The 18231-nt window shown below is 37.0% G+C and overlaps 1 protein-coding gene across 24 annotated transcripts in view; it reads left to right on the forward strand.

Moving 5' to 3' along the window:
* Window positions 1–18231, forward strand: part of LOC134227607 (tropomyosin-2) — a 129953-nt gene that overhangs the window by 105488 nt on the left and 6234 nt on the right. For 8 of the 24 annotated variants that reach the window (XM_062709212.1, XM_062709213.1, XM_062709215.1 and 5 more), the window contains 2 exons: window positions 4906–4975; window positions 7566–8447. In XM_062709212.1, the coding sequence (XP_062565196.1) occupies window positions 4906–4975; window positions 7566–8179 (684 nt within the window). In that variant the 3' untranslated portion in view covers window positions 8180–8447. Of the gene's footprint in view, window positions 1–3914; window positions 3978–4905; window positions 4976–5459; window positions 7351–7565; window positions 8448–17336; window positions 18153–18231 lie in introns of those variants that run through there. The other 16 variants (XM_062709221.1, XM_062709208.1, XM_062709209.1 and 13 more) reach the window with 7 other exon arrangements.

The following is an 18231-nucleotide window of genomic DNA, read 5'->3' on the forward strand; positions in this document are numbered from 1 at the left end:
AGCATTGGACAAATAGTCTTGATGTTGTTTTCAATGATTTTCCGAATAAACTTCAATTTCTGTGAGAGTTTTCGAAAAGTATATAAAGGGTGTACGGAATTAAATTGCATCACTTTAAACTACTCGCCAAAAATTAGTCTATCAAGAAATTGCCATGTAATTTTCAGGGACTGAAATACAATATGTAAGCTTTGACTACGTATAACTGTTTCACTGTAATTCTTAAATACATCCAAATGCTGAAGCTTTTTTCTTAAATGAACTCATAATATAAGCACATGTCCTAGACTAACATTTTTCATCCTGCAATCTATCCCAACAAAAAATTAACTAATTTTATTGTCTCAGTCGATTATTTAACTTAATTAAAGTCAACTTTCCCAAAGAAACCATTTTTTTGACGCCTCTAACTATTACAAAAATTGAAAAAAAAATCAAAAAAGTGCTGCAGTGTGAACCGGCCTGAACCGGCTCTCCTAATATCTGACAAATATCAGTCCAAAATTATATTTCAGAGCTTTTCTTATTTTTTTGATTTTGGTTTTTTCTACTATAGAAGCGACAAAACAGAAACAGCCACAACATTGGATTACTAACAGCTTTTTATAAAATGTGGAATATGGAGGTGAATGCGCAAGATTTATTTGCACATGTCCTGTTCCTTCGGCTGTATTTTCGAAACTACTAGAAATTTCGTAATGAAACTTACGCAGTGTGAATAACACATGCTGAAGCCGTCTTCCACAAAATTTCGTTAAAATCGGCCCAGGAAGCGAAATGTTCTCGACTTTTGAAAGTGATGCAATTGGATTCCGTACATCCTTTATCAAAATGCTCTATGGTAAAAAATCCAAAAATCCAAAATCCAACATGGGACAATTATGCGTAGAAGGGCAGTCTAGAACCAAAGCATTTTTTGCTCAAGTCAACTCAATTTTGACCAAAATGTCACTTACACCCCTCTGCTTCTAACCCTCTCAATTTCAACGGAATATGTTCCGATAAACCACGGAAAATTCTTCCACAGAAGTATTTACTGTTGCAACTCAGAAGAAATTCTCCTTCAGGACCGATGCATACTTTCACTGTTAAGTTGTTAAGCATTTTATTTATCAAATGAAATATTATTGCTAGTAATATTCGCTCTTCTATTACACCACACTGTATTTTAAAAAGTTTGTTTTGACAGTTTTTGTTAGCCTGTTCCTGGGCAGTCCAACCTGCTTATCATTCCTCATAAAAATCTCTGTAACGTTGGAGTTTACATTTCTACAATCGATGACTGTTCACTAGAAGAGATCCCAACGGAAATGAGGAAACATATTTGACGATTGAAACATTTTACCAACTACAGGTATCAGTCATTCGCTAACTCATAATCACAAACTATCTATTTACTAGCTTTATGTACCCGGCCTTGCTCGGAGTTGCCAGTTTAATTCGCAGTTTTTTTCACCATCGGAATTGGAATAGGTCAAAAGGATAATTGTGTTTTCTTATTGATATTTCATCATTTGATTAAAAGAAGGTAGATTACATTTGAAAACATTGACTGATTTTGAAAATGGGATCAAACCCAAAATCGCTTTATTCCGGGCAAACGTCTATTTCTAAAGAAGGAAAAACATACACCGATGCCTTATTCCGGAAAAACGTCTATTTTTAAAGAAATGATCACATTTACCGTCCAGAAGGAAACACTTTAATCATTGCTTTTCTCTGGGCAAACCATGATTTCGATGAAGTGTTGAGTTGATCGATCCCTGTCATCTTCGCCTTCTTAAGAAAAGAATGTTTGTTCCAAATTTGGTTGAAATCGGGCAAGGGTACAGAAGTTATGCTGGAACATTGGATCATTGCATACCTTGCTTTTATTTATTAATCTTGAATCATTATCATATAATTATCATACCTTTTAAAATTTGGAATAAAGGTTACTCGATTATGGATCACTATGCAATTTGATCATTCATAATCATCAATCATTAATCATATCGATCGTTAATCATTAACCATACACATAGTGTGTCAACATTTAATCACGATCGGTAATCGTTAATCATAATCCAACGGTTTTTCATCTATTATTCATAATCGTTAATTATTGTCAAAATGAATTTAATCATTAATCATTATCAGTCATCATTTTCAAAAAATTATAATTCATTAATCATAATCTTTAATCATAGAGTTGAATGATTTAATCATTTAATCTGCTTAGAATTGGTCCTGGGGGTCAGGAGTTACACTGAATTGCCCGTTTTCTAAAGACAACCGCTTTCCCTTTACCCTTCCTCTTTTCTCAACGGCCATTTCACCCCCTTTGTTATCTTCTCCTAGGGATAGAAAATGTGTGTACCAAATTTGGTTGAAATCGGTACAGGGGTTCAGAAGTTACACTAAATTGCCCGTTTTCTGAACAAAACCCCTCCCACCACCCCTCCCCCTTTTCTACATGACCATCCCACCCCTTTGTTAACTTCCTCTGAGGATAGAGAATGTCTGTACCAAATTTGGTTGAAATCGGTCCTGGGAGTTGAAAGTTACACAGAATTGTTCGTTTTCTGAACAAAACCCCTCCCACCACCCTCCCCTTTTCTACATGACCATCCCACCCCTTTGTTAACTTCCTCTGAGGATAGAGAATGTCTGTACCAAATTTGGTTGAAATCGGCCAAGTGGTTCAGAAGTAGTTAGCGAACATACATACATAGATTGGTTTTTATATATAAGATGAGCGCACAACTTCAATCGATCAAACTCGCATTAACTCGGCGTAATGAGAATCACCCAGACTGAGGGTAAGCGATTTTGTTCATTAGGTAAACGGTTGGTGGTCCAACTGTTTCACACACTGCCATTTCTTATCATTGTCGCCGCATCATCGGAGAACGGGCAAACAACGATAAAATATCTTATCTTTTGCCGAATATTGCGTGTGCGCCAACATATTTGCTGCGTCGTTTGTTGTCTGCCCTTTGGGCGTTGAGTGGTGGGTAGCGTGTATTGCCGTGCTATAAGCTGCAGCAGGAACAGGCGATTTATTGTGCAATACAAAGCGACGATTTTCGTTTATCAGAGCTACGGATTTCGGTTCGTTTGTAGTAACGAATTATTTTGAATGAAAAGATTTATGTGGTCGGAGATACAACATCTAATCTCTGGTTTAAAGTATTTGGAATTTCGAATTGTTGTATTTCCGAGAAAAGACTTCGTCGGACACATCTTGATTGTTTACTTTAGTAGATTCGTTTGAATAAAAGCAAGAAATTGGCACACGACTGATTCCGGGAGGTTCCGTTCCTATAAAAGCAATATATTATCCAACTAATACTCCCTCCATAAACTATGTTTTCATTTGTCATAAGACGAGTCTGTACAATCCCATTTAATTCCACCACTTATTTGTACCTTGACAGATACGTATTTCGACCTCAACAGTAAGGTCGTCTTCAGTGCCTCGTACTTGACTCGACTTAGTCTTAGGAGGTGGGAATGAATGCCTGTCGACAATGAACCACACGTTTACGAAGCCCACAAGCAGGTTCCTGTGGCTATGTTTCCCAAAAGACCTTACAACATTTTGCTTTACATTTGAGATACGTCTACTTCCACAATTCTACAGCACGTTCCATGTATGTAAATACATCGGGTTGCAAGTCCTCCTGTTTTAATTTGGCTATGGGATCACTTTCTCTTATCTCTAAGTTTGTGTAAATAATTAGTAAACATTTGTATCAGACCGTGACCCTTCCGACTGGACCGAACAGACCCCGTATGGATTGTGACTTTATCGCCATCGGGGAGCGAATGAGTATCATCTTCTTTATTTCCAAAATCACAAACAATCATCATTGTTCATTACTAAATTCGTATTTATCCTTACTGCAAATTGGAACATACGCTCCCATTAGGCCATGGCATCACGTGATTCTGTCGAAGATAAAATCCACCAATTGAACGATAAATTGACCAATGTAAGTGCCATCAGAAGTAATGCTATATGGATGCCAGCGTTCACACTTTCAGTCGTGATAGGTGGCGTTCAGAAGTATCTTATTTTCCTCCTGCTTCGTTCAAAATCGGGACTAAATAAAACACGAAAACAAAACAAAAATCGTTGTCATAAAAAACGAAATTAAACAATTGGGAATTCGTTGAGCTCAAAATTAACAGGTCACAGTTAGAAGATTTCTTTATAATTTTCGAAAGAAACTGACTTATTTCGTTAACCTCATTCAGTATGGTTGTAAGGTAGAAAAATTCTGGATCATTTGTAGATGAAATAGTGTATAAATATAACGTTTGCTCTGGAGACGTTTGCTTTGGAGAATAATGTCAGGCCTTCAAATTGGACCCAAAAACTAAACATGAGCTATTTTATCTAGAATTTCTAAATTATTTCACGTCTAAAACCAGCCGAATATCTTCATTGTTTGAATACTTCACTTTAACATGGTTATTAGGTTTTGGGACCATCGAAACATCGGTTTTATCTTGATGTAGTTCAGATTTAATTTCAATGAAATCATATTAAATATTTAGATAATCTGGAGTAGTTTACCCAATATATATTTTGTTGCTATCTAACTACTAGAAGTCGCTTTCAATTTTCTTCTGTTATGGTGGAGGTAAGCAATTGTTGTTAGCTTTCGTTTCGTGTCAGTTCTAACCCACAAAATTGAGTTATTATAATATTAGGATAATGCATGTTAATTCTAAGTAAAAGTTTGCTGCTTCTGAAAAAGTGCTTTGCTAAATGAAGAACATTTTTTTCGGTGCGAAAATTAATTGACCATTGAAAAGAACGTTCACCTCTTATATTTGCTTTTCACAAATCTAATATATTTCTTTTTTGTCTTTCACCTTCGTCATCGAAATACATCCGATCTTGCAAACACAAAGGCTGAAGCTCGCGCTGAATTCGCTGAGCGTTCCGTTCAGAAGTTGCAGAAGGAAGTCGACAGACTCGAGGGTAAGTTTTTCGATCAGTATTCAATCCACATACGACCAGTTCAAGCTAACCCAAAATTAGTCACCGAGTTTCGAAAATATTTTACTTGCGCTAACCAAAATTTACCAAAAATCAAAAGAACAATCTGATTAGAAAAAAAATCCTTAAGCAGCTGTGATTCAATTGCGTCCTAATAGCTTTTAGTTATGGAAAAACGCGTGAATCGAAGGCCTCATGAACAGTTTCAACCCTTTTATTTTCATATGATTTATTAACCTATTTTTTATCCTTGATGTTTTTCTTTTATTTTCATGTTTGATTTTACGTTAACCCCCTAAACATAAAACAACCTGAACCCAATTGCCGTTTTCGATGTTGTTCGCTATAACACTCCTGCGCTGCTATTCAATTCTGCGTGCGTTCCATTTTGTGTGTATCGCTAAACAAATGTATCGCCAACTCGCCAACACGATCCAACAATAACATTCTACACTGAAAAAAAAAGACGAACTACTGCACGAGCGCGCCAAGAACAAAATGCTCCAGGAAGAAATGGAAGCCACCCTGCATGATATTCAGAACATGTAAACTTTGGCAACGGATGTCAACAGTGTAACTACTACTACGTCTACTTCGACTACAAACAAACAAACAATCGACAGCACCATTATTCAATCAAAGATGGCGGAGAAGATGGTGAATTAGTAAAACAAACAAAAAAAAATGTTAGGATGGACCCACTAGTCCTCGGGTGCCGTGAAACAACTTCTTCCGCGGACAGCATTGTTCTACTCTGCGCGTCGCTGCTGTTACTCATCGCGTTTTTTTGTAGCTGTCACGATCTTTTTTATGCTGGAAAAAAAGAGACACACTTAACATACTACTACACCCTCAAGTATACCGTTAAGCAAGGATCTGTCACGAAAATATGCACAGGCAAACGTTTACCAATCTGCACAACAAACATCAACTTCACGTGAACACGATTAAGGTAGCGAAAGTTTAGGAACTAACGCGCTGTGGAGTGACATCTACCGGACAACGAGCCGGTAGCTTGTGGCTTGCGTGCGCCATTCGGTTAGGATTATTGTACATTTACATTGCCAAGTGGACAAACATTCCGCACGGACATTCACATTCGATTTTCGAGGTTAATCAAAAAAGACATTATTCTCTTGTTAAGTAGCAAGTTTGCTGGACAGCTTAAAGTTTGTTAGGATTATGGAAACAAATAAACTGTTACTGCCCCCTCCCCGTTTACTTTTACAATTGCGTTTGCGCCTTTCGACCGTTTTGCAATTTATTATTTTTTCTTCCATAACGTCTACATTTTCTTTCTCATTTTGTCTTCCGATTGACTTGTAGAATTAAAAGTAAAACAAATCGCGCATTTAACGCCAACCAAATGCATTTATTTGCTATAACACGTTTTGAAAGACGAAAAAAGATCAAATCATGTTTTAAAGAATGAGTGTCATCGCAAAACAAACTCCCACGAACACAGAAAAAACACAATGCGATTGTTCAAATGTTATCAATGATAATGAATTGCACAAAAATAAAAATATATTGCAAACTATTCGGATAAGGTTACACCCGTAGAGATTTAAGTAGTTCGAAGAGAAACCGTAGAATCGATGATACGTATTTGAACTGCACCATGCAGATCATTTGGGATAGAATACGTATATTTTACTCTCGTTGCCCTATGTTCGTTTCGTTAGGATTTAATTTTTGAGTCCTCTTCTTAATTTTAGTTTACTTTTCGTTTCTTTCCGCAATAAGTTATCACTATTTTTATTGAGAACCGAAAAAAAGATGGTCTAATGCAGAGTAATTTATGAGAGATAGAGCAGTTCTTTTTATACATATTTTTTTTAAGGAACAGCATGAGATATTTCAAATGACGGAAGAAAACATTAGGAGTGGCGGAAAATCGACCGGAAGAACCAGATGGGAACTGCGTTTTAGTTAACTTTACAATGTGCCTTTGATCCGCCATTTAGGGAAGCTGTTACTTTTTCCGATTGATTTTCCGGATCACATTTTATTGGAGATGATTTTTTATGGCAAAGCCATGGTCGAGAGTATTTTTGTTTTTTTTTCTTTCGTCATAAAGTAAACTAAGCGCAGTAAAATGGTAAGGATCGTGTACAACCTATTCCGTCAAGTCCATTCCATAGCAAACACATAAACACAAAAACAAGCATCAGATCAGATTGAGTTCGAGAAGGGACATGTACACGCAAACTTCGCGATCAATACTGTTAGCATTTAGGGAACAAAAGCATTCATTTCAACATTTTGCCAATAAACCAACAAAACCTACAACAGCGACTATAAAATGATATCATATTTGAGTGTTTATAATAATATATTATTTTATTTAAAGCCGAGTTTGCCTGCGTTTTATTTTATGTATGTATATGAGTTTCCTGGTTTTCGAAAACTATGTGTTCTGTCCTATATTTTCTACCTTTTATATTTATTGCTTCTGTTATGCTTCTTTCTTCTCCTAAACTGCGTAACTTTCGTTGAAATCCAATCCTAAATCTAAACCACCAATGCGCGCCAAATAACCGACAACCCCGACGCCGCGGTCTCCGCACAGACGAACTGATTATTGAAAAGATTCGCTTCGCTGAAATCGGAGACGATTTGGACTTTGCCTTCGTCGACCTCATTCCGGGCGTCGATCCAATCTGGACCGAGCGTCGTCCGAAGCCGAAGACTCCACCACCGCCACCAAAGCTGCCAACCCCGCCACCGGCGCCAAAAGAAGCTCCGAAACCCGAGGGCGCTCCGGCCGGCGAAGCTGCTGTGGAGGCTGCCGAGGCCGCCCCAGTGGATGCGAAACCACGCACTCCGAGTCCGTTCGAGCTACAGAAGCACTTCCCACCGGAGGCTGCCGAAGTGCCATACGTTCGCTCTGCCACCGGCACGACGCCACCACGAGACATTGCCGCCGAAACGGCCGCTGAAGCTGAAGCACAATCTGCCGCCGCTGCTGCAGCCGCCGGTCCGCCTGCGGAAGGAGGCGAAGCAGCTCCACCAGCGGAGGGTGCTCCGGCTCCCGCTGAAGGTGAAGCTGCTGCCGCCGCTCCTGCCGAGGGTGAAGCCCCTGCTGGCGATGCCGCACCGGCGGAAGCTGCCCCTGCTGAGGCCGCCCCAGCCGAAGCTGCTCCGGCGGAGGCCGCCCCAGCAGAGGAAGCGCCCGCGTCCTAAGCCATCCCATCAAAATATCGCTTACCCTCACTTTCCTGAATCCTATTCTTATTGTTTCCGTTTAATTTTCATTTTACGTGTGTTGCGCACGGTGGATGTTGTCGCGCTGGCTTGAAGATCTAAAATTTAATATGAAAGATGTAATGGTTCTCAATTTTATCTCACTTATTAGACCAGCCTTTGAAGTTAACTGTTAACTATTTTCTATCAAACATTCACCACTATTTCCAACTAAATAAACTCAAAAACTGTTTGATTTATTTTGTAATGTGCTTTGTGTCGTTATTATTTTTATCCTTATGATGCGTTTAAAGGGTGTAATTCATTTCGTAACTATCCTAGCTAAATCACAAAAGAGAAAAGAGCGAAAAAGAAAAGTCCCATACCAGTACGTCGACAAGAGGAAAAGTGCTTCAACTTCATAAGATTGATTTGTTTGTGCAACAACACAAAAACCATTGTTTTGGCATAAACGTAAATTTGACTCACCCCATCTTACTGATAAGGCATTCCATAAGATTTTGAATAGTTTGGCACTCTTGATCCTGAGTCGGGAAAACTGATGAAATCTTTAGTTTGAGGGCGCTAAAACGCTAGTGTTCGGAATATGAGTCATGTTCGGGATTTGAGTCAAAACGATAATTGCCACTTATGAGTTTCGATAGTCCAGTTCGCTGAGTGTATGGAAAGTAGATACCAGACTAGGAAGCCAAAACAAGATTATAACATGATTGTAACAACATCAATTGTTTATAACAACCGTTGATATAATCGAATTATGATAAATTTTTATCACACTTTTTCTTAACAAAATTATGTTATGTTTTATTGTTTTGTTAGAAAATTTAGTTATTTTAACAACATCCTGAACTAAGTTTATAACAGACTATGTTAGAAAAATTGTTGAACTCAGTAACGCAATATGATATTAATTTGTTATCCTCTCCTGATTGGGTATTGCGAATTTGAAGTAATAGAAATTAGGATGATATCGCCACCCAGCAAGCGCCAGTATTTGGGTACTGTTACTCCGCGTTTTCTAGATTATTTTTTCAACGTTGATTTATCAAATGTATTCATAACGCTTGATCAACGGAATTTGAATTACATAGACCGTTAAGATGCGTTTTGAAATGTTTGATCTGCCCATCAATTCGGTCCATTTGAAACACGTTGTCCTGAATAATAGGCGGGAATATGTGTTGTAAACTGCTTATGCAAAATATTCATGCAAATCATAATTTTATTTTTTCACGAATTTCACAATTTTACTCGTAATTTCTTTATAATAAAATATTCTACAAACCCCAACTATTCATGTTTTACATCGAAATTACAGTTTTTTTACACTAGATTGAAAATAAACAACGAACGCATTATTTTCTGTCGGAATGTAATTTCTATTGATTAATAGACACATAGTAGAAGTGCTCAGGTGCAGTGACGGGAAATGTCAATTCGAAACATATAGCCCTTAAAGGACCCTATGACTTTTTCTGATAGGTAATTTCTTTAAATATGATACTTGCGGCGTGAGAGCTGAATTAGTGTCATGACATTCCGTGACATTTTTTAAATTCCGCTCTCATGACTCACAGTTTGTATTTAGAACAATAATCTGTTTGACAAAGCTCTAGGATCTTTTAAGCATTACATGATAGTCAAAAATCCGAATTGTGAAACACTTCTGAATAAAATTATTAGCAAATTAGTAATAGCAATCCCATGACTTTTTTTTAAATTTCCTATCACTGCTCAGGTGTGTGGATTACGGTGCCCCACCATGCTGGTAGCAATGACGGGAAATGTCATTTCGATGCAATGGGACTAAAATTTTAATAACTGTTTTCACAAGTTATTTACAATTGTGTTTTTTATATAATCATGCAGCCCTTAAAGAATCCTAAAACTCTTTTTAATAGGGCATTGCTCTAAATCTGAAATTGCCGGCTTGAGAACCGAATTAGTATCAAATGACAATAATGTCATAACATTTTAAATCTGTCTCATGCCTTACAGTTTATATTCAGAACAATGATCTGCTTCACAAAGTATAACATGTTAATCAAAAAATCCGAAATGTGAATAACTATGAAAAAAGTTATTAGCAAATTAGTAATAGAAATCACATGACATTTATTGACATTTCACATCACTGGCTGGTAGGTATTCTAATATTGTTTTTTCCAACCAGTGAATTTCGGGTGTTAGTACTTCTGAGACGAGATTGATGATAAGAAACCCATTTAATGGGGAACTGCAATTGACAGTTCTTTCGTTTTTAAACCCCTTATAAGACAGACTAGACTAAATAACCTAGATTGTTAATTGATAACAAAAAGACACAATGTTAACATGGTATTAATCTCAAATGTATGTTTGTTATACATTAAATTGATCAGAAACATTGAAAAATGGGTGGCAATATAGTTGTCACTGCCTTACATGAGCCAGCCTTACAAGCGCAGTTTTGACAACAACTTAAATTAAAAAGCAGATTTTTTTTAAATAAGGTTTGATGTAATACAAATCAAAACTATCCTAATCGAAGAGCAAATACGACTGAAGGTTCTTGTTACCAAGATGGACAAAAGGTATTTTAGTTACAAGATAAAGATTGTCGCTTCGGTTCCCTTTGTTTTGCTGTCCGAAACATGTTGGGTACCGAACTGTCAATGTATTTTTCCTTCTTCGGCACTTAGCACCCTATCCTCGCCAGCAAAATATGTTCCGGACAGCGACGACAGCGATTTCGTCAAAACTCCAGAAACCAAATATAAGTACATACAAGAAAAACAAAGCATTTTTCCACGCTATTCCTGATATAATCTAATACAGGACATTCAACTGAAAACCCTTCTTCCACTCGAAAATTTCGATCTTACGCCACAACATGGAAAATACTTAGTAAGACTCTTGTTAATAAAAACAAAAATGAAAGCTTCACACACAAACACTGCATTAAAATAATACAAAATTGTGAAATTTCATTACAAAGATTGTACTAAAATCTTCCAAATTTGTATATGTCAAAATTTTATACAGATTTTGCAAAACAATAATATAATACGTTGATTTTGACATAAGAAGAGACAAAATTGATAAGCTCGCATCGAGATTGTTAGATAAGAAGGTTATCTAATTGAAGGGAATGGAATTATCATATTTAATGTACTGAGAACAAAAACGATATGGTAACTGTACTTTTATGGTAAAAACCGTTAGAAATCAAATTTTAAATCTGTCTCATGCTTTCACACGAAACCCATTTTTTGGATCATCGCTGTGTTGCCTCCTATTTAAGCACTTAACGTTAGCCGACTTGCTCGCAACAGATTAAAATTGACGAAAAATATTGTGCCATTGTTTTCTATTCAAAATTAACTGGATCGGACTATAGGATCAGAAATTATGTCCAAAATACTTTTTTCATACCCAGTCTCATCCATTTTTGAGGCACTGACTTCAGTAAATTGGCCATATTGGACTACGTTTTAGGAAGATATGACCGAAATACTGATTTTAAAACGCGTATTAGTTTTAAAAAAAATTCACTTGTTTGCATCTGGGTACTGCGGATAGAGCCGCTTTTCTGCGCTCAAGCGAGCAGAGGGATATTTTGAAATCACTCCCATAAACAAAATTATTTTGCAGTTACTTGGCTGTCAAACATTTCCCGCTCTTCGAATTTCTCTTTCCACGCTGCATGAGAGCGCACAAATGCGCTAGACTCTACATGACTTTACGATTGTTTACATACATTCATGCTCCGATCAGCTGCTGAATCTCGTGAAATTTCGTAACGAATGCTTTTAGTTGCATTCCCACTAATTTTCCACTCTAAATATAATGTGAGAATATTTGTTACAAAGAATACAAAACTCAAACAAAGTTTATTTTTATTTTTTCTCAAAATAATAACAATACTTCTCAATATTAGATCAGAAACGAACATAACCACAATCTTCAATGTTTGGCTCCGGCACAATAGAAAATTTTGGCTTCAGTTTGACAACCAAATCGATTCTATCCGCACCACCCAGTTTCAACCATAATTCGTTAGTTATTGGCCAAAAACTTAATTTCGACCAAATGATCTTATGACCTAATCTGCCATCACACGCATATTCGTCCCATATTTGCTGGAATTTCCGATGTACATGAGACAGTTATGCGTATATTCACCGTTTTCGTATTATTTATACTTTTTATCAACCCATCATTCTTTGGACTATAGTATGAACAATAATTATATGATTTTTAGGAACACCGCAATAAATCATTTATTTTTTAATTGTTATTGGCTTAAGTTCTTTTTTTTTCAAATATCCATTCGACGGAACGTCATTAGACTAAATGTATCAAGATTATTAATTCGAAAATCCACTTTCGACCAAACGTCATATGACCAAATGTCCTACTTTTCTACTGGATTAAAAATTCATTTTCGACTAAATGTCCCTTCGATCAAATGTCCATTCGACGTAATGTCCTTTCATTATTGATTTTATTGGCATTTATCGGTGAGTACAACATCTAAAGCTCAAAGTAAGAGGGAGCGCAACAATGAAGAACAGTATGGATAGGTGTCACAAGCGAGCGACGAGTATGAAGCGAACAGAAATTGAAATTTTAGTAGAGGGCCAGTTGTGAGAACAGCATTGTTGAAATCGCTGTTATTCTGCCTAACGTCCACCCAGGAACGGCTTGGGTAGTAGCATGGTGACTACTCTTACCAAGACAGGCAGACTTTTCTCACAACTGGCCCTCTACTAAAATTTCAATTTCTGTTCGCTTCATACTCGTCGCTCGCTTGTGACACCTATCCATACTGTTCTTCATTGTTGCGCTCCCTCTTACTTTGAGCTTTAGATGTTGTACTCACCGATAAATGCCAATAAAATCATTAATGATTGAGTCATGTACGGTGATCAAAAAAACTTTCCCAATTGTAATGTCCTGTCGACCAAATGTCATTCGACTAAATGTCATTCGACGAAATGTGGCAGCTATTTTTGGACTACGTCGTTATTCACCTTAACCTTCCGCAACTTGCTTCAACTTTCATAACACGAGAACTTGCGTGTAATAAAAAGTACAATAGTCCGAAAATTCGTTATATTTGGAATTTCTCCACTTAGCGGCACTAGTGTATATGTACCTACCAGTTTGGTTCGATGTCTCGGGATCTATGGGATTTGGGAAGTTTCAGTCACTACGTTGTTCGAGGATTGGAAACCAATATGTTGAGAAACTGATTAATTTAGATTTAATCCGCAAGGTGGCGCTACAGTATATGAGAGATCAGTTTAGATATCTCGGAATCTGTGGGATTAAGAAAATTTCCAATATGTTGAAAAATTGTGAAGTTTAAAATTCATCCGTAGAATAGTGATAGTGCATGTGAGACCACCAATTTGCTTATATATCCCCGGATCTTTGATATTAGAGAGTGACCGCCTTCTACACAGCTGTTCGAGAATGAAAACCAATATACTGAAAAACTGTTCAGTTTGGATTATATCCACTGGGAGGTGATATACACTTGCCGGCATAATAAAGCTCCCGTTTTTCATACAAAATGGTCAATTTTGGAGCTCTAGATATTGGTTGCTCGTGAATCGATTTTGCTGAAAATTTGACCAGAGCTCAGTTGTAACTTGAATGTTACCATACCATATTGATTCACAGGCGTAACAAATATTAAAAGATAACAAATAGTCGATAACAAAACACTGAAGAAGTTTCCAAGTAGGATGTGAAATACGTATCTGTTTGTTGATACATAAAAAGTGAATAGTGGAAGTAAATGGAAGAATAATAGTCTTTTAACCTTTAAGCATTTCCCCTAAGACGCTCTAAAATAATTAATCATCGTAACAAATATTGCATTTTATTCTCAAAGTTAGTATTTCTCAGAGTTGCGAAACGTTTTTTAATTTCATTTTCCACGCCAAATAATTTTCAACGCAGGATCGCGAGTTCTTTGGTATTGCCTTCGCCTCACATTTTTAAGATGAATCAATAGTTGAAGATCGTCGTCAATAATAATGGAGTTGAATTTAATTTCACATTCAGGAATTTTAATTCCTCTGGCTTCGACAATTAAATTTGGCATAGATACGAGAGCATTATCAATATCACTTTTGGTATCGAGAGGAATATCAACATCAAAATTCCTATCGATATACGTTTTATATAAATCCCAATCAGCTCTGTGAAAATTAAAAGTAGAGTTGATTGGATTATTGATGGCTTCTCGTGAGATTTCGAATGTCAGCATGAGTTACCAATTGGCCACACAGCTGACTTGAATCCGTTAAAACTAAATCAATTGTAGAAGGATTGTAGAAGGAAAGTCATTTGACCAAATAGATATATCTCATTTTTACTCAATGTGTTGAACTTTCTACAACAATGCGAGTCCCGGAAGGTAGAATTTGTCGAAATTTCAGAAGAACTGATTGCTTCCTTGTACTAACCGGGTCTTAGGCGAACACTATTTTTGCAGTATTGTTGTTCGGCCTTCTTTCAACGTGCTCTGCCTATCACATCCTTCCTGCTTACCTTTTACCTGTAACCTTGGGGTGAGAATTAGGCACGCTCGTGGTTCATCCTTCGTTCCCTTGTACATCGCCAAAGATGGTCCTAAGCACGCTTAGCTCGAAAACTGTAAGTGCTTCAACCGTAAGCATGTTCTTTGTCTTGCCTCAAATCTTGAACAGACGCATATTCTGGAGATATATCTGGAATATTTCGTCATTATTTTATAAACAATTTTATCAGCAGGCTTACAGATCAGATCATGGATATCATTATTGTCCAACAACAATATGATAACGTTGAAATTTTGCGTTTTAGTGTATTTAATGTGGTGTTCGAAATTTAAATCAAAATGGACGGAATTTGAGACAATTTTTACTCTGGGTGTTCGTCATTTGAAACTAAAAATTTCAGAATAAAATCATGAAATAATGATAGTTACAATCAATAAAGTATGATTATCAAGCACTTAGATGGAAATTTATTTTTTGCGCTACTCGATAGCAACAATAGATCTATCAATACATTCCGATTCAATGGCCATAAAGACCTCAGAAGTGAAACATGTGCTTAAGTGTTCGTAATATGAGTCAAAACGGCAAGTGATGAACTTTGCGAGCAGAAAAAGACACGATAATAAAGTATTTAGATGAAAAGTCAAAACGGTCTAATACCATTTTCTAATAATAGTATTAACAAGTAATATCTACTCTACTTATTGAATTCTTTAACAGAAAAAAGGGAAAAACTTGTTAGATGTTGCACGGTTTGGCTGATTGCGGCAGTGTTGGCATCTGCTGATTAACAGGTGGATTGTACGCTGCCTGAGAAATCGTTTTGAAGCTTTAAACTTTATAGAAATTTTAGAGTTGAATATCCGATTCCTAGTACTTTATGCAACTTTTTTTCAGATATTCGTCATGTTGCAACCCACTTAATGCAAACGAAAATAATGTGCCGTATTTCTGCCGTAATCTGTAAAAATGACGTAACAGCTATTTTACAACATGCATGTTTTCCATTTTTCTGTTAAAGAGCTCGATGAGTAGTACTCGTTAACATCATTTTTGGAAAATGGCGTATACGTCACTTTTACAGATTACGGCAGATTTGTGTCCAACGTCGATTGATATAAGGACGCAGTACCTACTTTAAAACCCTTCACTATAAAGATTCATTATTGAAGTTCGAAATTATTTACCATCCTTCTACAATCTTTTGGACTAAGTCCTCTCGTTACACCAATCCATTCCGGCTGTGTGTATTATCTTCTACTGACGCTACTTACTTTTAGCGACAACTTGCCATGTTGACCCTACATCGCCTTGTACCTTTTGAATTGCCTCTGCTGCTTCAATTTCGATGCTCTTCTTTCTTTTCTGGCTAGCAGATTATAAGCAGTTTTTGTAGTTCTTTTTGAAGAATATATTGGAACGATCTTCTCCTTATAAATTACGCAATGCTGAATACATTTGTCAATCTATTCTACCCTCTCGTTACACCTAAAGTACGACGAAATCACTTTTTCACCCAAACCACAAACTGTACAGCGTTACCTCCGTTGGCGGAAGATGTTATGGAACGTACACACGGTCAAGCAGTTTGACCAACATTGACTCCACCTCTCGTTTATTCAAACATCCATCAAGTTTTACCAACAGCGGCACGAACAATCAATTTATTCGACCAACAGTATCACACACGAACGAGCGAAGCGACAACTTGAGCATCAACCATCAAAAATATATGGGGGTTTGTGCAACTTCACTACTAATGCTCAAACATGTTCGGCGAGCCTTGACTCCACCCCCGACAACTCAAACCAAAATCAAACCGTTTTAATTTTTTCCAACCGAGCCGCCAACTGTCAAATGGTTGTTCGAACAACTTCACACACGTTCAAACAAAGCAGCAACCGAAGCGTTTTCTTGGGGGCGGAGTCAATGTTCGTCAAACTGCTTGACTGGTGTGTACGTTGCATTAGTCACGAACTTCTCCTAGAGAAAATCTGTCACGAACAATTCCCAACCGATTGGTAATATATTTATATGTATCTCAACTTTAAATAAGGAAAGTACGAATAGACAGTATTTTTTATATGGATTCTAAATGTTAAAACAAATCATTAAAGATAATCTACGAGTCTCTAAAAGATGTGAAGTATATCACATATCCCGTCATATTTCACACACCGCTTCTAAAAATTAAATAATTTGTGTAACCATGAAGTAAATTAAGAAGCACTTTTCCTCGGAAATTCCAACCGATTGGTTTATCAATATATAGTAGGTATGACATCAACGATTGAATGAATGATCGTACACCCAGTGCGAATTGAGTCCAACAGGATGAAACAACAACCCTGCGAGTCTTTTTTTGGAATGGCTTCAAATTTCTTTACCGTTTTCTTTCAAGCTAGAGTTGTGCTTTCCTAACCTCACCGCTGCCACTAGGTAACGTTACAATTTTATCTTCAAATAATTTCTTTATTCTCCAACTGTTACATTTGTGAACATTGTTTTTAATTTTTCTTTCGTTTCGATTTTCTTTTTTTTTATTCAATCGACACACCTTCCGTTCTTGTCCACGTATCGACCTAAACCCACCTAAACAGACGAACTCGTCTTGGAGAAGGAGAAGTACAGGGAAATCGGAGACGACCTGGACACCGCCTTCGTCGAACTTATCCTCAAGGAATAAATGCCCGCCCCGATGGGCGCTCGACGTGCGGTGGCCCTGGAGGTTCGCTTCCAGAACGGCTCACCATTTCCATCACCAACAACAAAACCATCCAATCGACAACAACAACAACAAAAACCATCATCGTAATCATACCAATGGCAACGATCGAAAACGCCACCCGATCGATCGAACCAGTAGCAAAAACAAAGCTTTTGAAAATGAACTTGCAAAATGGCTGCAACAACATCAATCCGGCAGCACGGAGGCAACCACTTATCTGGCCCATCATCGCTTCTCGGAATGTAGGATCGATATCGGTCGATTGTTTCCACAATACCAACCTGACCTCCCGTTGTTGGCCTCGTCATCGGAAAAATAGAATCAACGTGGAGGAAGCACTCGACTGTTGCTGGGCGGTTCACGGAAAACCGTTTCAATTACTGTTGCACACAATTATTGGAAGATGTTATAGTTTCTGTTTGTTAAATTATTGATTTTTTTCTTTTTTTAATTGAAAAATCGAGCTGTCGCTGTTGTTAAAATAAAAATGAAAACATGAAAGCTAATAAAGTTAATGAAAGATGTTAAATCGGATGATCAATTCCGGAAGCAATAAATGGTTGTACACCGTGTCAATGGATTTGGCACTATCTTCTTATATTTCGATGTATTATGATATTTATTTATTAGAGAAAGATTTAAAATAATAATAATAATAAAAACGCAATGCGGAATGCTTTAAGACGGATTGGGTTTTTACGTTTTCGTTTAATTATAGTTTCGAAATTGTCCATTTTATTAGTTTATATCTCGGTCTTACTTTTAAT

This window comes from Armigeres subalbatus, chromosome 3, assembly GCF_024139115.2.
Source record: "Armigeres subalbatus isolate Guangzhou_Male chromosome 3, GZ_Asu_2, whole genome shotgun sequence".
Taxonomy (NCBI): Eukaryota; Metazoa; Arthropoda; class Insecta; order Diptera; family Culicidae; genus Armigeres; species Armigeres subalbatus.